We start from the raw sequence: 19,041 nt of genomic DNA, 5'->3' as shown, positions 1-19,041 counted from the left end.
CAGACCTAAAATTCTTCTTGTTTCTCTTTGCCCTCCACCCCGGAATTGACCTATAACATAACCTTCAGATAATATATATTTTAATCAATTGTTTTTATCATTTGTTCGTTTGAATATTTGAAATATCTTAATATATTTGTAAATAGTATTAAAATTATTTGAGTTAAGATATTTTATTAAATTTTAAGAAATGAGAGAAAAAAATTGAATAAAAATATTATAAAATTAAAAAATTATTTGAATATATTTTTCTTAATATTATTTTTATTTTGAAATTTAGAAAAGTAATATTACTTTTCGTATTTTGTTTGGAATTTTAAGAAATTTTTAATGATTAGATAAAAAAGTTGAATATTTAAAATTGAGAAGTATTTTGTATTTAAATGATATTTAAAAAAAAAGATCTAAAAATGTTTTAAAATATCTGAGAATACTTGAGAATATTTATTTTGTCAAATGATAACTATTTTATTTTCTTGGATAGACAAACAATAACTACTTAAAACGAATAATAAGGATTGTAGTAAATGATAAAAGTTTAAGACCAAAAAGGGTATTACTCGAATTCAAAAGCTCTTATAATTAGGGTGTAACCGGTTCGGTTCGGTCCGATTTTGAACATACTTTAAAATCGAATTGATATATACCGGTCTTAAGATTTGAAGAACTAATATTGTACTGATTATACTCCTAAACTGGTACTTTCGATTTTATCGGTTCTGATCCAGTATAATATATAGTATATATAATATAATATATATTAATATAATGATAATATATTGTCGTATATTATAATATCTATTATAATTATATTATAGACTATAGTGATATATTATAATATATAATATAGTGATATATTAATAGTTATAATATACTATAATAATATATAGTGATATAGTATTAGTATAACTACTAATATAATAGATTATAATGATAATATCTAATTATTTATATAGGATTTTAATATTTAATATTATATTAATTTAATTCTTAAAAAAAATTATATTAATTAATAATTTATCATAGGACAAAATTATTTTATATATAATTATATATATTATATATAAATAATTATATAAATAATATTTTATACAATATAGGTTGGGTTTGATCTAGTGTTAGAAAGAAAAATTGAAATCGGACCGATTTCAATTAATTTTGAGAAAAATGAAATTGATATCGAAGCAGAGCAAATCTATTACTATTCTCGGTTCAGTCCGATTTACCTGTTCGCCCATTCTTTTTTATTTTTTGTTTTCCACCCAAACTCATCTAATTTTTGTTGATAAATAAGTTTAGAAAAAGAGCAGTATTATTCATAAGTCTCACATCTTGCACACTCACTTAAAAATATATCATTTTATTTTTTTATCTTATTTTATTTATAAATGAGAAAAAATACTTACAACCGTGAATTGCGTAACCGCCGCGTAATCGCTTTGAAAAAAATGAATAAAACATGGGACTCACATGAAAAAAATTAATTTTTTAATAGTGGACCCCACTCTTTTTCAAAGCGATTACGCGGTGGTTACGCACTTCACGGTTGTACGTAGAATTACTCTTTATAAATATATCTATAATTATTTTTATTACGTGAGTAAAAAGATAAAATTATATATTTTTAAATAAATATATATGATAGGATGTGATATTTATGTTCAGAATTTAAAAAAAAAAAATTATAAATGGAGAGTTCTTTTATCATTTTCGATCGGTATCGGAAACATCAACAAGAAATTCCCGTGAGAGACCCGTAAGAGCAAAAGTCAGAATCCACTATCCAGTAATAAACTTAAGATGTACTTGCTGACTTACACTTTCTAAGATAACGTACGTGTGACGAGCCCAGGCGAATGGTTTTGCGCCACATCATCAATCAACCATAGGTAGAGCGAGTAGGTTCCACACCCAAACCTCAAGCGAGTACGAGAAATGAGATTATCTCAGAGTTGCGCACGTGTCACGGTACAACCAACGTTTGTGGCGTTGTCTCTCTACTCAACTCCGCCTCTCCAAACACCTTTATATACGCGGAACTCTCAGCAATATCAGAGAGAACGGGTAAAAAACTCAAGAGAACAAACGCGCAGGGTTTGGCAATGGCGTCTAGGGCTTCGATTTGCTTCTTTGTGCTGGCTCTGTCTCTCTTCGCGTCGTCCTTTACGAATATCTGTGCCGAGGAATCGGTATCGGAATCGGAATCGAAGGAGTTCGTGCTCACCTTGGACCACTCCAACTTCTCCGACACTGTAAGCAAGCACGACTTCATCGTCGTCGAGTTCTACGCCCCTTGGTATCCTCCTTTTACTCCTCTCACCGTAATTGATTCCGTTTGCTTTGACCGATCTGTGCTCCTTGTTTTAGTCTGCTGAATTCTGTTTGTCTGCGTTGATTAAATTCTCAAAATGTCTCCCTCCGTTTTATTTTCCTTTATTTTAACTTGCGTTTTGAATCTAGATTTGTAGTGCTGATCTGTTTAATATAATTATTTTTTTCATTAATCGAATAAAAATCCTACGTTTAATCTGTTTTTAGGGTTCGAATTCACTTGTTGATTGTGGTAATTCAAGCATGAGTTGATTACTTCTCGTGCATGTAGTATGTGGGCGCTTCACCGTGAGATAAAATGATTTCAGATGAGTTTAATAAAATATTTTTAAAATATTATTATTATTTTGAAATTGAAAAAAATTTGAATTATTTATTATATTTTTTATTAAAATTTAGAAAAATTATAATAACGAGTAAGATGAGATGAAACCAAAGGCCTTAATCTCACTTTTTTCAATTAAGGTCTAAAGTGGGTTAAAACATTTTATTTAAGATAAATATCGAAACTAGTTATAGGCTACTTTTTTTTTTTTTCCTTTTTTTTTTTTATTTTGTTCTCCGTCTCATTTCGCTTAAACTAGGTGTATAGGTTTCGAAAGGATGTCTTATATATATGTTAATCTGGCAAAATGTCGCTGAATCATGTCTCTTATATTTCTAACCTGTTTTTGTTTCCTCCAGAAAAATGTCCCTTTTTATTTGAACGAAAAGGAAAAAGGAAAAATCTATTGTGACATCGAACCGCATCCAACATTTATGAGTTTGTTGCATATGCACAATAGGTTCAAACATAAGAATTAGCTTCTCATGTAAAAAAGTAATTTTTTTTTCCGAGTTGAAAGTTGATAATCTTGCCTTTCATCTGTACTTCTAATATTTATCCGTTATCACCCTTCCAGGTGTGGCCACTGTAAGAAGCTTGCTCCAGAGGTAACAAGAATTTCTAGTTTCTAGTGCTTTAATAGGATTTTACTCCACACCGTGGGTAGTTATTAAGGAGAAACAGAAACCTTATATTTTTTCACTTAGCTGATGATAACTTCCATTCATTTGTAGTACGAGAAAGCTGCATCTGTATTGAGCGTTCATGACCCTCCAGTCATTCTAGCAAAAGTTGATGCCAATGAAGGAGAAAATAAAGATCTGGCTTCTGATTTCGAGGTCAAAGGTTTCCCCACAATTAAGATTCTGAGAAATGGAGGAAAGACTGTTCAAGAGTACAAAGGTCCACGTGATGCAGATGGTATCGTTGATTATCTGAAGAAACAAAGTGGTCCTGCATCCGTTGAAATTAAATCTGTGGAAGATGCTAGTAGTCTTATTGATGACAAGAAGATATTCATTGTATGCTCCTAATACTATTTGTTTTCCATTTCATTCTTTCCTGTAAAGCTTAGCCTCTGAAAATAATTTTTCATATCTTGCAGGTTGGGGTATTCCCAAAATTTTCTGGGGAGGAGTTTGAGAACTTCACATCTCTTGCTGAAAAACTGCGCTCGGACTACGAGTTTGGGCATACTTTGGATGCCAAACTTCTTCCACGTGGGGAATCATCAGTGAAGGGGCCCATAGTTAGGATCTTGAAGCCATTTGATGAACGTTTTGTTGATTTCCAGGTATCATTGATTTGAGAAGTTTCAGAACAGATGTATTTATCATCTAATTTCTATTTCAGTTAGACGTTTTTATGCCGATTTATTCTAATGTACACAATAGCTATCTTACAGAAGTTACATGCATGCAGGATTTCCATGTGGATGCTTTAGAGAAGTTTGCTGAAGAGTCTAGCTTGCCTACTGTGACTCTCTTTAATAATGATCCAAACAATCATCCTTTTGTTATTAAGTTCTTTAACAATCCGAATGCCAAGGTAATTCATTGTGAAATTTGTCTGCTAATTTGGTTTTTGCTCATTCTAAAGCTTGAATAATTTTCAGAATTATTGTCATGGATGTGTTTCAAGATTTGTTGAAAATCCTCTCCTCTTTTCAGTTTGTTCATAAGTTGGAATTCTCGTAATGCTTTCTAGGTTATATTTCAATGGGACAGGCATTATCTTGGCTGTCCGATCTATGCATCCTTTTCTGTTGAATCGATTGTCTTCTAATTAAAGATTTTAAAATTGGTAGGCTATGTTGTTCCTGAACTTCAGCAGTGAAATTGCCGATTCTATCAAATCAAAATATCGTGAAGTTGCTGAGCAATCTAAAGGAGAAGGGATAAGCTTTCTTATTGGAGATCTGGAAGCTAGCCAAGGTGCCTTCCAGGTTGGTATCTTTTCAGTCTGCTCCCCCGGTTTTGCTTCTTCTTTGCTCTGTATGTTTCTTTGACATGGTAAATGTTTTGATTGTATGATCAGTATTTTGGACTTAAAGAAGAGCAAGTTCCACTACTTGTCATTCAGAAGGCTGAAGGAGAGAAATATCTGAAACCAAACTTGGAGGCTGATCATATTGCACCCTGGGTGAAGGACTACAAGGTGATTCTTTACTTGCTTCATTTATTGCATTTGTTCTGTCAGCTACTTTTGGATGTTAAGTGAGTCAAAGTTGCTTAATTGATGGGCTTTTGATTCCAGGATGGCAATGTCAAACCATATAGGAAGTCTGAACCTATTCCTGAAGCTAACAACGAGCCTGTGAAAGTGGTTGTCGGGGACAGCCTCCATGATATAGTCTTCAATTCTGGAAAGAATGGTGAGAAGAATAAATTTTTTTCTCTTAATTTTTTTCATTTCATGTAATGGTAGGCTAAAATGTTTAATATGGTCTTCCAATGGAAGGCATTGCCAAGCCCTATTGTTTCGTACCTTTTTTGAGTATTATTCTATTTCAATTTAATAGATTAAGATTACTACTGCAGATAATTGAATTAGATCATGTGAGACTTCTATCAATAAACTTAGTTACTGATAAAAAAAAAAAGTGCAGATCATGAGACAATTCAATTTGGTCTTATAGACATTCCTACCATTTCTTCCTTTGTGATAATTATTGGGATTAAGATTTATGATATTCACATAACTTATACCAGTTGGTTATTTTGAGGTAAGAGTCATGACGGGGTGAGTTTGAAGAATTAATATGAAGGGTCTAGAAACTGAAACAAATTATTAATGTTTTATCAACAGTTGGTGTTCAGTACCTTTTTTAATGCTTGATATTGTTTCATTCTTCTGGTCATCCTATGATATTATAGAATCACATTATTATGTATTCAATTTACAGTTCTCCTAGAGTTTTATGCTCCTTGGTGTGGACACTGCAAAAAATTGGCACCGATCTTGGATGAAGTTGCCATCTCATTTGAAAATGATGCGGACGTTGTTATTGCGAAACTTGTAAGATCTATTGCCTCGTTTAGCTTTATAAATAGCTATTTATATCTATGTCAATTATCAGTTATTGTCTTCTTAATTTGAAGTTTCTATCTGTCCGGGAGGCAGAATTAAATCTATTTTAATAAATATCTTCAATTACCTATAAATCTATTTTTGTTTTCATTATATATGTATGGATGAGGCATGACCTAATTTATCTGCTGTCATGGGATTTTTTTTTTTTTTTTGATCGGTAAAAAAATTTTGATTGATCAAAAGAGAGACAAAAAAAGCCCAAGTATACGGGACATATACATGAGCGAGTTTATGTCTAGTCTAGAGATACAAGGAAATCATGAAAAGACCTGTCATGAAAATCAATTACAATCGACCAAATGGGATTTTGGGTATTCTGTATTCAGATTTGCATACCATTTAGTCGAGGAACTCTCATCTGTCTCCCAATTTGTCGGCCTAATTGATTTATGTGGCTGATAATATTGTTTATCATATAATATATATCTTTATAACATTTTGTATCATATAATATTTTCTTAGTACATTTTCTTTGTCTTTCTAGGATGCAACTGCAAATGATGTCCCGAGTGATAAATTCGATGTGAAAGGTTACCCAACCCTCTACTTTAGCTCAGCTAGTGGCAAGCTGTTGGAGTATGATGGTGATAGGACCAAAGAAGAGATCATAGATTTCATCGAAAAGAATCGGGATAAAACTGCTGCCCCACATGACCCGTCAAAAGATGAGCTCTAAAGAAGGTAAATATGGCTGTGCTTGTTGACTCTCTTTTAATTTTCAATTGTTCTGAAGAAGTAGCAGCTTGGTCTGGAACCATATTGATTTTTTCAGATATTCTTTACATATTTTTGCATAGATTTACTACTAGTTTATTATATAAAAATGGAAAACCCTCTACGGGTGTTGAGACTTAGGATTAGTTTTTTGGATTTTCTCAACCTGTATCTTTTTTGAAGGATTAATTTTGGAGACGTTTGAATTCGAAGATGACTTGAGATAAGTTGAGATGGATTATGAATAGTAGTGAAATGAGTTGTGAATAGTAGTGAGATGAGTTGAGATGAAATGAGCTGAGAATACATTTGGGTAATAAGACAGACGAGAAATTTTTAAAATCTCTCAATTTTCTTCTCGAACATCATTCAAATATAAAATAATATTCAGTTTCAAATGTTCAACTTTTTCAGTTAATCATTACAACTTCTATAAATTTGAAAATAAAACACAAAATCATCAATATAATTTTATCAAACTTCAAAATAAAAATTATATTCAAGTAATTTCTTAATTTTATAAATTTTTTATTCTTTTACCAAAAATTTAATAAAACATCTTAATTTAAATTATTTTATTATTATTCAACTATTCACAAAATTCTGCCGAGGCTTTATCGATGATTCCTCTTGTGCAGGGAGTACACACTTTACGATGTAGAGGAGACAGACACATACGGTTTTATGTGCATCTGGTGTTTAGTGGCTGCTCTTATACCCAGAACAGTAGCAAGATTAACAATGCCTGATCTCCCTCCTTCAGCCGTTCTCCGTTCTAGTTACTTTAAAGTTTATGTTTCCATGAATAAAATGAGACGTATCTTATGGTATGTGTAGTAGCTCTGGTAGTTTCTGGATAGTAATAGTTTTTGTAACAGTTTTGTGGCTATAGAATCCCTTTCCAGAAAATTAAATTAGAGAGGATATATATATTTATGCTCACATGGCACTATTGCCGGAGTTTTATGCAGGAAAAAAGTTGCATGCCAATTTCTGGTTATTTATTTTTATTTTGTTTCGTGCTTAGCAAAATGGTTGAATTGTCCTGGAATTATATGTCCCAAGGGTGTTACCCGCCTCCTACACGGCAGGACCGTCCCTTCCTTGCCCTCCGCCCGCATGGGCTGGGGTGGGGATTTTTTCCCTGCACTCTGCTCCCATCCATGTGAGGAGGTAGACCTCCATCCGTTCACCTTCCAACACGCTAGGCTTTTGGTCCAGTTCAGTTATTTGAGTCTAAAATGACCTAGAAACACATTTAAATCTGTTTTTGAGTTATTTTGAATCCAGAATTTAATTAAAAAAATAAATATATTATAAAATTGAAAACAGAAAATAAATTATATGAATATTGGATAGAAACTATTAACTAATAAGTATATAATAACTTTCAACGAATACTATTAAGTATTAATTAATAATCATCACTAAGGTACTAAGTTATTACAATTATACAAATTAAGAAAATTAATAAACTATTCAAATATTAAAAATTCATTTAAAAATATTAAATATTACAAATTGTACTACTAATTATTGTAGCAACATTACAATTAGTTGTAAATTAACAAAAATTATAACATTTCAAATTTGATCGATTTGAAATGGTGGTGAGTTCACTGAGTTGTGTCGAGATCATAAAATTTGCAATATTAATAAGTTAAAAAAAATTAGAATTATAAAGTTATAAACATGAAACAAAAATTTAAAAATACATGCATATTATGCAAATCATGACAAATTGGCAATGGTGGATCCAATACACACAAAATCATACTGCATCGAAGGTAGCCATAGACGTCGTCTCATATATCACTATTATAATTAAATTTGAAATTAATACCAATAAAATAAAAATAAATAAATTAAAATAAGAAAATGAAATTCAAAACTCACGATTACCAGATCCAGGCTGATCACCACTTTCCTTCTCGACGTCGACCTCCTCATTGTGAAGAACATCTAGAACATGAATTGGACTCTTTGTGGTCCAATTTTGCGTGCAAATCAAAGCCTTCATAGTGGTAGGAGCTAATGAATTCCGAAATGAATCTAATACGCGCCCTCTGGTGCTAAAGATCAACTCTGAGGCTACAGTGCTAATAGAGACGACCAAAATACTGCGGGCTATCCCTCCAAGGACGAAATACTTCACACCCTCCACCCTCCACCAACTTAATATATCAAAGTCTCGTGAAAATGGTTCAAGCTCCGCTGCCAAGTATCTGTCTATCTCTGACTGAGCCTTTGTAGAACTCCGGACGAAGGGATTCTGCTCCAACCTCTCATCCCAATCCAATCTGCATCTTTTCCCAATCCCGGCTTCTGGAACTGGTGGGGGAAGGTGTAGGTGTAGGTGTAGGTGCCACAATATTATCAACTCGCAAGACGGTAAACTCATCAAATAATTTACCAAGATTTTCCTAACTCTTGCTGCAATATGCTCCAACCATGCTTGTTTGTACGCAATTCCCAATCCATATACCATGCCACCATAAACCGAGGTTCAACAATAACAGCTACATATAACAAAGTATTAGCCCTAGTGAAATCTCTCCAATACTTGTCGTACTTTATCCTCATAATCAATACCGTTTCCTGCAGCTTAATGTGACCACATGCGACTATGTCATCTAATTCTTCTTTTACTCTACATATTTACTGACATAAATGATAGGATGTAGGGTACAAAGTTCTAGATAACTTAATGATGACCTCGTAAAAAAGCCTAAAAAAATCTACGAAAATATATACAACTTTCCAATCATCATCCATAGGCTTCCACAATCCCCATGATCATCAAAATATTTTATATATTGGATGTCTTCATCACCCAATAATGCAAATGCTAATTTATATTCTTGAGTCGCCTCCAATATAAAAAATGTTGAGTTACATTGTGTAGACATATCAGTACAAAGGCTCTTCTTGGATATTAGGCCCGCAGATCTCGCAGAAACTTTGAATTTCTCTAATCTTAAAGGAGAAGATCTCACCCATCTCTTTCCAAAAAATTAAATTAGAGAGGATATATATTTATGCTCACATGGCAATGTTGCCGGAGTTTTATTTCTTCTTCTTTTTTTTTTTTTTTTTGTTTCTTGCTTAGCAAAATGGTTTGAAATGTCTTGGAATTATATGTCCTGAAAAATGGTTGAAATTGTATCTTAAGCCCATTTGGATAGAGACATTTTCAACTTATCTCATCATTATAATTTTTTTAAATTTATACACAAAATATAATAAACAATTCAACCTTTTCAACTCTTAAAACAAAAATAATATTAAAAAATAATATTCTAACAATATTTTATTCAATTTATCTAAAACTATCTCATCTCATTTCATCTCATCTCATTATCTTAACTAGCGATGAAACCAATAAAATTTGGAGAATATTTGAAAACTGACATCAGTAGAAGCTTTTTGGAAAGAGAAGTGTTATAGTCACGATTTATACGATGCGATAGATTTATTTTATAATAAAAGTAGTTTTATAATTTAATATATCATATCAAATCACGTCTATTTGTGAATCTTTTTTGGGGGAAAAAAAAAAAGCAATACTGTTAAGTTTATATTTCTTTCTTTGTTCTGTAACAGAGTTGTACCAAAACCTTAATACAAGGAAATAGAAATCTGGCTGAAAAACAGTTGCAAATGATCTTATACCCCAATCCTATATACATGCACCAAACTGCGACTAGAATGGTATACTCTGTTAATTATATAACAGCCAGTCCCTTCATTTGAGGTCTTCTCTCAAGTGGCTCTGGAGTCATTGTTTTCCTTTTGCTCACTACTACGTTTTGATTGTTGTTCATCGTGATGTCGATGATCATGCTGTCATTGCCATTGTCGTTGGAAGTGGTAATGTCTATCTTGGGATGGACTGGAAGTTTCAGAAGGTGAGGCTGAAGCTGCTTCTTCAAGTCTGATAATTGAACAGGCTTCAGCAGGAACTCCTCTGCCCCTTCTTCCATACACCTAAACTCAACTCATTCCATGCATTTTCATATTCAGTCAGAAATCCTAAAGAGTGTTTATATATATATATATATATATATATATATATATATATATATATATATATAAAGGAAAATGGAGGAAAAGAGAGAGAAACTTACATGCTTATTCTAGACGGTACATTCTCTGATGACATGACCACTACTGGTATGTCTTTCCACAAAGACCCCTGCTTAAAAATGCAGATCTAATAAGCACTTTGTACCAAGATCTCTTCAAATTACTCTTATCTAATAAGCATAAATATATGACCAACATTATGTGTTTATGACAAGAGCCTGATGACATACGGTCTCTCTCCAAATGGAGAACATGGGTTCGAAATCCCTTCCCCCGTTGTATTAAAAATAATAAAAATAATAAGCATTTTGTGCTTATTACAGTTTTTACTATTATTAGAGTAATGCTACATATAGTCATAGAATGCGTAAACGCCGTACAGTCATTTTGAAAAAGTGGAGTCTACTATTAAAAAATTAATTTCTTTTTATGTGGATTCCATATTTATTCATTTTTTTCAAAGCGACTGCACGGCGCTTGCACACTCACAGCTGCAAAGATCATTTCTCTATTATTATTATTGAAGTCGTGTTTCCAAAATACCAAACTTTAAGACCCTAATTCAAATATTAAAAGCAGACCCCCACAAAATTCTTAATTAAAAAGTACTTTGGCCATTTTTTTTTAATACATTCAACTGTGTTAATCTATTTGTAAAATATTAATTTCCTTCAGAAATTTACCCTTTAAAAGCGTATGTTCTTAGCTCTAAGCATTTATTCTTTGAAGGCTTCTTCTGTATAAGATGGACATTTTCCTTTACTGTAACACTATTTTTTTCCCCCTTCTTTCCCCTTCTAATATCAGTAACTATTGTCATATATATCTGTACATACTATTCCAAAGAATGCACGTAATGTATGTATTTTATATCAATCATCATGAGAGAATATTGGTGATTATAGTGATTTAATTATCACCTTGACTCTCTTAAGTAAATCATAGCCGCTCATCCCGGGCATTGAGTAGTCCGTCATGATCAAGTTTACAGCTTTCAACCCCTGCAATATTTGTTCACACAACTACTTGTTGTTAGGTACTTTGAATTATTTCGTCAAAGAATTAATGGGAAAAAGCTTAAAATACTTCATTAATATCACTTTTGATGATCATAGCAACCATGGCAACTGATCATCTTCTTCTCTTAAAATCTAATATATAGATAATTTTTGCGACGATAACGACTATTTGAGAAAAAAATAAACTCATTTTGATAGAAAATAATTATTTTAACAGAAAATAACTAATCACAAATAAACAGTTAATTTCATGGGAGCTTAGAAGAAAGAAGATCCTGACCTCTTGTGTTGAGGATTGGGGAGAAGAGGATGAAGCTGTAGATCTGTCAATCTCTTGGCTATCAAGCAGGCCCAGATATTCAAGAGCTTTGTCCCCAGAATCCACACAAGTCACTGCAACAATCGGTTATAACAATAAATATTTATTGAATAATTCTATTTGAAGGTGTTTATACCGCACAATATTTCTTCGATAAACCCAAATCAAGTTTGAGATGCACAAGGCCAGCCCCCATGAGTTAATTAACAAATAACAAGTAATGCTGAATATTATTACATCAAAAGAAATATATTAAGAAGAATTCCATCCAAGTGTACCTTTGCATGAGGATTCTCTGAGGAGCCTCTCCAAGAGCTTCCTCTCAATGAGACTATCATCAACTGCAAGAACATGGAAATGCTGCAGCTTTTCCCTTTGTTGAGTATGAACTGCAACATCTGAGTGCAAGTACTCCATTAATTTGGTGAAGAATATTGAAACTCAGGCCGGCTCTTGAGAGAATCCCGGTTAATGTTTATATATATATATATATATATATATGGAGATCGATCTATATATGGGGGAATGGAATGAGAAGTGTGTGTTGTTTTGTGAAGGTTTATTAGGTAGGAGAAGGCAACAAGTAATGAAGCTGGCGTTCTTTGCAAGATAGCAGATGGTGTACGTATGTATCTGGCTGGCTGGCGTGCCTAAGTAGTGTGTGTGCTTTTCATGCTGAGATCTCTCACTAGATTCTCTACAACCACCACTCATTCATCTGTCTGACTCGCTCTTTCTCTCTTTCTTTCTTTCTTTTTCTTTCTTTGGATTTTGTTTGATTGCAAAGGAAACTCTGGGTCCCATTGTTCATGACGACAATGGAAAGAAGTTGATTTCTTTTTAGGGTGTCAAGAACTGTGTTTGGATTAAAGACTTTGCCAAAAGGTGTTTTACTAATTAAAATTTTATTATTTGGATGATATTTTTTTCTCCCTCGTTTTCTTTTCTTTTTATTTCATTTTTTTTCCTTCCCTTATTTTCTTTCAATTTAAATAAAGTCACATTCGATTTGTATGTTGGTTTGTTCCAACGAACATATCAAATCCTACCAAAATGTTTAGGATGGAAGGATGTGACACGTGATATAACAGCTAGCCAGCAACATTTGGATCATATATTGGTAGCATAGGTATTATCTTTTAAATATTCTAATTTATTGTAATGTTTTAAGCATTATATTAAAACAGCCCATAAATTATACGGTGCTAAAAAACAAAAAATTTGTGACTCGATCCAAACCGGCCAAAGTGGCAGATTGAAAAATTTATCTTTGGGGGCGAATTATTATTAAAATATTAAAAATATTTTTATATGTTTTCATAATGAGAAATATTTTAACCACAAAGAGATTAAACAAAAGTAAACTCATAAACTAATGTGGTTTGATGCAGTACGTCAAACTGTAAAATTACTTTTATTATAGATCTAAAAGATCACATGAAGCCACATCAGCTTATAAATTTATTTTTTGTGTACTCTCTTTGTATATGTAGCACTTCTTTTTCATAATATGTTGTAATATTGTGAGAGCTACGACCTTACTTAATATTTACTTAAGAGATTTTTTTTTTTTTTAAAAAGATGGATTTATGGTTTTGGGCGAACAAAGCAAGAAAGACATGAGCGAGCAAGTTATTGGTAGACAATGTTAACGGCTACACATTTATGGGAAATTGCTTCCCCTAATTTCTCTCCCGATAAATCACTCTATCCAAAATCATTCTCCTTTGTTATGGAAAGTTTGTATAAAATTTCTCTATATAGCTTATTGTTTCCTTTTTGTAGTCTGATCATATGGGATCTGTTTCTCAAATCTCATATATATATATATATATATCCCTCTTTGACTATCAATGAATATATGAGAACTACACATTTTAACATGGTATCAGAGAAATTTTGATCTTGTTATTCTCGTTTTTTATATTTTTCGGGCTCTCACATTGATTTGCTCTCCTTCCTATTTCCCACATTTTCTGATATTTGAATCCTTGTTTTTCAAGTTCTCTCATGGAAAATCCACCTCAGAACCTCTCCGTGTTAGTCGAAAATTCTTCTACTATTGACCATACCATTAGTCCATACCATCTTCATAGTTCAGATAATCCATGAATCATTTTAGTTTCCCGTTCATTAACTGGGGACAATTATTCCACCTGGAGTCGAGCCATGCGAATGGCTTTAAGTGCAAAAAATAAATTAGGTTTTATAGACCAAACAATTCCTAGATCAGAAATCAAGTACCCAGATGAATTTGCACTATGGCAACGATGCAATGACATGGTTCTCTCTTGGATTCTCAACTTAGTCGATGTCGATCTTGCCACTAGTGTTGTCTACATTGATTCTACCTCTGATGTATGGGCCGACTTGAAAGAACAATTTTCTCAAAGTAACGCTCCGCACCTTTATAAAATCTGACCAGTCATTTCTTCCTTGCTACACGACCAGTCATCTGTAGCAGTTTATCTCAACAAGTTGAAGCAATATTGGGATGAGTTGGCATCTTATTCACGATTGCCCCCATGTATTTGTGGAGCAATGAAAACTCTCCATGATCGTGATCAAGAAGAAAAAGTTCTTCAATTCCTTATAGGACTCCACAACTCCTATGGTGCTGTCCATGGACAAATTTTGCTAATGAATCCTCTTCCTCCCCTTAATAGGTTTTATGCTCTTGTCCTATAAGAAGAAAAGCAATGATAGATCACCAATTTTCTCCATAGTTCTGATGGCATGGCCCTTGCTGGAATCAAACTTTTTCGAGGTCACATTCTGCCTCAGATTCCAATGGGAATGTTCAGGGTTGTGGAAAAGGTAAAGATCGAACATGTGATCATTGTCGCAAACTTGGACGACCTGGACTTGGTCACTCCATTAACCGATGCTATTGACTACACGGTTATTCGCGATGCCATCGTTTGCATAAATCGAACGATGATACTCCCACCAAAGGTGTTTTTCGTGCTAAGTCATCTTCTCATAATGCTAACCAAGATGACTCCACTGATGCGGCTCCATTCTTCACTCCGACATAGTATAAACAAATTCTAGCTTTACTTAATGAAGGTACCCCACATAGCTTAGCCAACGCAGTAGGTACTTGTTCTTCATCCATCTCTGCAACATCTTTCTCTAATTTAAGCTCAACTTTAAATTCCTCATGGATCATTGACACAGGGGCCACTGATCACATGGCCTCATCTTCTAACTTGTTCACTTTACATGCCTCTCTTGTTGATCCACTTCCTATTCGATTACCAAATGGAACTTCCGTTCATATTTCCTCTAGTGGTTTCATTGATCTTACTTCGATGTTGCACTTAGATAATGTATTTCATGTCCCAACCTTCAATGTCAATTTAATGAGGACCTTGCAATGAGGAAGATGATTGGGTTGGGTAAAGAAGTTGGCGGCTTCTATTTGTTCAATCCAACTACCTCTTATTCTCTTACAGCTTTTTCTGCTCACAATAAAGTTTACCCACCCATTTGGCATCAACGGTTGGGACACCCATCTGATAAACAATTTCAACGTCTCGCTCGAGCATTTCCTAAAGTTAGTTTCAATGCATCCTTATTTTGTGAATTTTTTCCAACGGCAAAGCAAACTCGTCTTCCTTTTTGTAGTAGCTCAATAACTTCTACTGAACCTTTTGAGTTAATTCACTGTGAGGGAGGTCATCCTATTGCTTTTTATTCGGAGCCCATTATTTTCTTACTATAGTGGGTGATTTTTTCTGTTGTACACAGGTTTACCTTCGCATTTTCTGAAACAAGTTCTCTTCTTAAAAAATTTTTTTGCATGGTTAAAACACAATTTGGATGCCAAATTAAATGCATTCGCTCTGATAATGATACTAAGTTTTTTTCAAATGACTTAATATCATTCCTTCATGATCATGGTGTGCTCCAATAGCATAATTGTGTATCCACGCCACAACAAAATGGTGTGGCTGAACAAAAGCATCACCATATACTTAATGTTGCATTTGGTCTTCGTTTTCATGCATCTTTACCCCTCATCTTTTGGGGTGAATGCATCTTTACTGCTACTTACCTTATAAATAGAATGCCAACGCCCCTTCTTTCAGGAAAAACACCATATGAGATCCTTTTTCATCGTTCACTCACACATGGTCACCTTCGAGTTTTTGGTTGTTTGTGTTTTGCCACTAATGTTTCTCCTAAAGGAAAATTCACTAGTCATGCTGGCCGTGTTGTCTTTTTTGGCTATCCTTATGGGAAAAAAGCCTATCGCCTTTATGATCTTGAGTCTAAATAGATTTTTACTGGTTGAGATGTGATTTCTCATGATTGTATTTTGCTTTGCTCAAAATAATGCTCACACGCCTTTTTTAAAGCAACCAGTTCTACCTGTCCCAGCTCTTGATCTTCCATCAACTAGTCTTCCAGCCCCACCTTCAGTCGAAAATACCCACACAGACATTGCAAATAATATACCTCCTTCTCCAATCATTCGACAATCCACATGGCAACGTCAATGCCCCTTTCATTTTCAAGACTACCACTGTCCGATGTTGCCAATATCTTCCCTCACTCAATCCTCAGATTCCTTGCAAGTCACTCCTAAAGGTACACGTTCCTTTATTGCTGCTATTTCTATAGAACAAGAACCTGCAATGTTTGCTCAAGCTATGCAAAACCTCATTGGTGTAAGGCCATGGTTGCTGAACTTGACGCATTGGAAGCTAATGGGACATGGACCTTGGTTGATTTACCCACTAGACATGCACCAATTGGTTGTCGTTGGGTCTACAAGATTAAGTACAAGTCTGATGGCTCTGTCGAACGTTACAAAGCTCATCTCGTTGCTAAATGTTATACTCAAAAGGCCAGGTTAGACTATCATAAAACCTTTGCAATGGTAGCTAAATTAACTACTGTGCGTTGTCTTTTAGCTATTGCAGCTGTTCAAAATTGGTCTCTTCATCAATTAGATGTCAATTATTCTTTTCTCCATGGTGATTTAGATGAAAAGGTTTATATGGTTCTTCCACCTGGTCTCGGTAAATAAGGGGAGAATTGTGTTTGTCGCTTGAATAAGTCTTTATATGGCCTTAAGCAAGCTTCAAGAAATCGGTTTGCCAAATTTTCATATGCTATTCAAGATGCAGGTTTCCTTCCAAGGCCGATTATTCCTTATTCACTTGTCAAAGAGGCTCTTCTTTCACTATCATCCTTGTCTATGTGGATAATATAATTATTGCAGGAAATGATTCTTCAGCTATCACCTATTTTAAGAGTTTTCTATAGGATCATTTTCACATTAAGGACCTTGGACAACTTAAGTATTTTCTTGGAATTGAAGTGGCACATTCTAAACAAGAAATTTCTATTTCACAGAGAAAGTACACTCTAGATATTTTATCTGATGCAGGATTTCTTGCTGCTCGACCTACAAATTTTCCTATGCAGTAACAATTGAAATTATCCAATGAGGAAGGTCAACTTCTCCAAGATCCATCCACTTATTGTCGTTTAGTAGGGCGTCTCATTTACCTTACCATCACTCATCCAGATATCATGTTTTCAACTCATACCTTAAGTCAATTTATGCATGCACCTCAGAAACCCCATCTAAATGCAGCCATGCGGGTGCTTCGATATCTTAAGAATTCTCTTGGTCAAGGCATCTTGTACTCGACTGCAAGCTCTCTTTCTCTTACAGCTTATTATGATTCAGATTGGGCAAGTTGCCCCATAAGAAGACGTTCCACCACAAGTTTTTGTACCATGCTTGAAGACTGACTACTTTCATGGAAAACTAAGAAACAAATAATAGTGTCTCGCTCATTAGCTGAAGCCGAGTACCGAGCCATGGGCACAACCAGTTGTGAACTTACATAAATTTGTTTTCTTTTTACTGATTTACGAGTTCCTCATCCACAACCAACAATTATGTTCTGTGACAACAAAGCGGCCTTACATATTGTCGCTAATCCTGTTTTTCATGAGTACACAAAATACATAGAATTGGATTGCCATTTGGTCCGTGAGAAGATTCAGTCAGGATTGATTCAAACTACATCAACTCGCAAACATTTTTACCAAATCATTAGGACGTCAGCAGTTCATTTACCTTCTTCGCAAGTTGGGTATTCACGATGTTCATAATCCAACTTGAGGGGGAGTGTTAACGACTATACATTTATGGGAAATTGCTTCCCCTAATTTTTCATTCAGTAAATCACTCTGTCCAAAATCATTCTCCTCTATTATGGAAAGTTTGTATAAAATTTCTTTGTATAGCTTATTGTTTCCTTCTTATAGTCTGATCATATGGGATATGTTTCTCAAATCTTGTATATATATCCCTCTTTGACTATCAATGAATATATGAGAAAGACACATTTTGACAAGCAAGGTGTGAGGTGAGCTACGTTAAGTGAGCAAATGCCATGCGAGCTAAAGGTTAGACTGACAAGGTAGAAAGCGAGCAAGTGACATACGAGCAAAATTTCTGGCGAGCGTTAGGCGAGCACAACTGTGTGTGAGCAATATATATACAAGGAGGGCAAAGATAGAAAGCAAGCAAGTATTGGGTAATGACGAATGATAGGCGGGCAAGAGACAAGCAAAAAGAAGCGAGCAACATGCTGGGTGGGTAACGTGTTGGGTGAGCAACACATTAATTAGGTGGGCACAACATGAAAAACAATGTAATAAGGATTTAAGGGATCAAATGTTTTCAGCAAAACCCTTAAGCTATCATGCACGGTGTGGCTCTTTTGTGAGCAAAATGCACGATACAATACACAACACCACACACTGAATATTTTGACACCTCACAACTTTAGTGACAACGAACCACACACCTGACACTATGACTGAAGGCTATATAAAGGATTGGTGGGCTTCATTTTCCTTCTTTCAGTCGACACACTAAGGGCAGGTTTAGGGCACAAGACAAAATACAAAATTCTCATCTCATCTCATCATTACACCTTTTTCAAGTCCCCATACAAAATATAATAAACAATTCAACTTTTTCAAATCCTAATACACCTTTTTCAAATCCCAAAATAATAATAATATTAAAACATAATATTTTAAACTTCAAAACAAAACACAAAACTCTCATCTCACCCCCCAAACCTGCCCTTACTCAACTCCACAACCGAGCACTTTTA

General features: G+C 34.0%; 2 protein-coding genes across 2 annotated transcripts; one reads left to right on the top strand and one right to left on the bottom strand.

Moving 5' to 3' along the window:
- The first annotated feature begins 2,004 nt into the window (after positions 1–2,004).
- On the top strand, positions 2,005–7,453 carry LOC109020152 (protein disulfide-isomerase-like). The gene is made up of 11 exons (XM_019002569.2): positions 2,005–2,296; positions 3,234–3,264; positions 3,391–3,678; positions 3,762–3,950; positions 4,079–4,204; positions 4,464–4,601; positions 4,694–4,813; positions 4,913–5,030; positions 5,562–5,674; positions 6,234–6,430; positions 7,102–7,453. Exons 1-10 carry the CDS (start codon positions 2,103–2,105, stop codon positions 6,423–6,425), a joined length of 1,509 nt encoding a protein of 502 aa, XP_018858114.1. The 5' UTR covers positions 2,005–2,102; the 3' UTR covers positions 6,426–6,430; positions 7,102–7,453.
- Positions 7,454–10,019: 2,566 nt separating this feature from the next.
- LOC109020170 (two-component response regulator ORR9-like) lies at positions 10,020–12,379 on the bottom strand. Its single transcript, XM_019002595.2, has 5 exons — positions 12,166–12,379; positions 11,849–11,961; positions 11,470–11,550; positions 10,591–10,658; positions 10,020–10,450 (listed from the first exon to the last, which is right to left on the bottom strand). Exons 1-5 carry the CDS (start codon positions 12,302–12,304, stop codon positions 10,189–10,191), a joined length of 663 nt encoding a protein of 220 aa, XP_018858140.1. The 5' UTR covers positions 12,305–12,379; the 3' UTR covers positions 10,020–10,188.
- Positions 12,380–19,041: the final 6,662 nt, after the last annotated feature.

This window comes from Juglans regia, chromosome 15 (genome assembly GCF_001411555.2).
Source record: "Juglans regia cultivar Chandler chromosome 15, Walnut 2.0, whole genome shotgun sequence".
Lineage (NCBI taxonomy): Eukaryota > Viridiplantae > Streptophyta > Magnoliopsida > Fagales > Juglandaceae > Juglans > Juglans regia.
Note: the sequence above shows the minus strand (reverse complement) of the source record. Positions and strands in the feature narration are given on the sequence as shown.

Coding starts and splice junctions, on each gene's coding strand:
- LOC109020152 (XM_019002569.2), top strand. CDS start 2,103: ATGGCGTCTAGGGCTTCGATTTGCTTCTTTGTGCTGGCTCTGTCTCTC. Junction 3,679..3,761: donor ATGACAAGAAGATATTCATT/GTATGCTCCTAA, acceptor CATATCTTGCAG/GTTGGGGTATTCCCAAAATT. Junction 3,951..4,078: donor AACGTTTTGTTGATTTCCAG/GTATCATTGATT, acceptor ACATGCATGCAG/GATTTCCATGTGGATGCTTT.
- LOC109020170 (XM_019002595.2), bottom strand. CDS start 12,304: ATGGAGTACTTGCACTCAGATGTTGCAGTTCATACTCAACAAAGGGAA. Junction 11,551..11,848: donor CCCAATCCTCAACACAAGAG/GTCAGGATCTTC, acceptor CAAATATTGCAG/GGGTTGAAAGCTGTAAACTT. Junction 10,451..10,590: donor GTACCGTCTAGAATAAGCAT/GTAAGTTTCTCT, acceptor AGTTGAGTTTAG/GTGTATGGAAGAAGGGGCAG.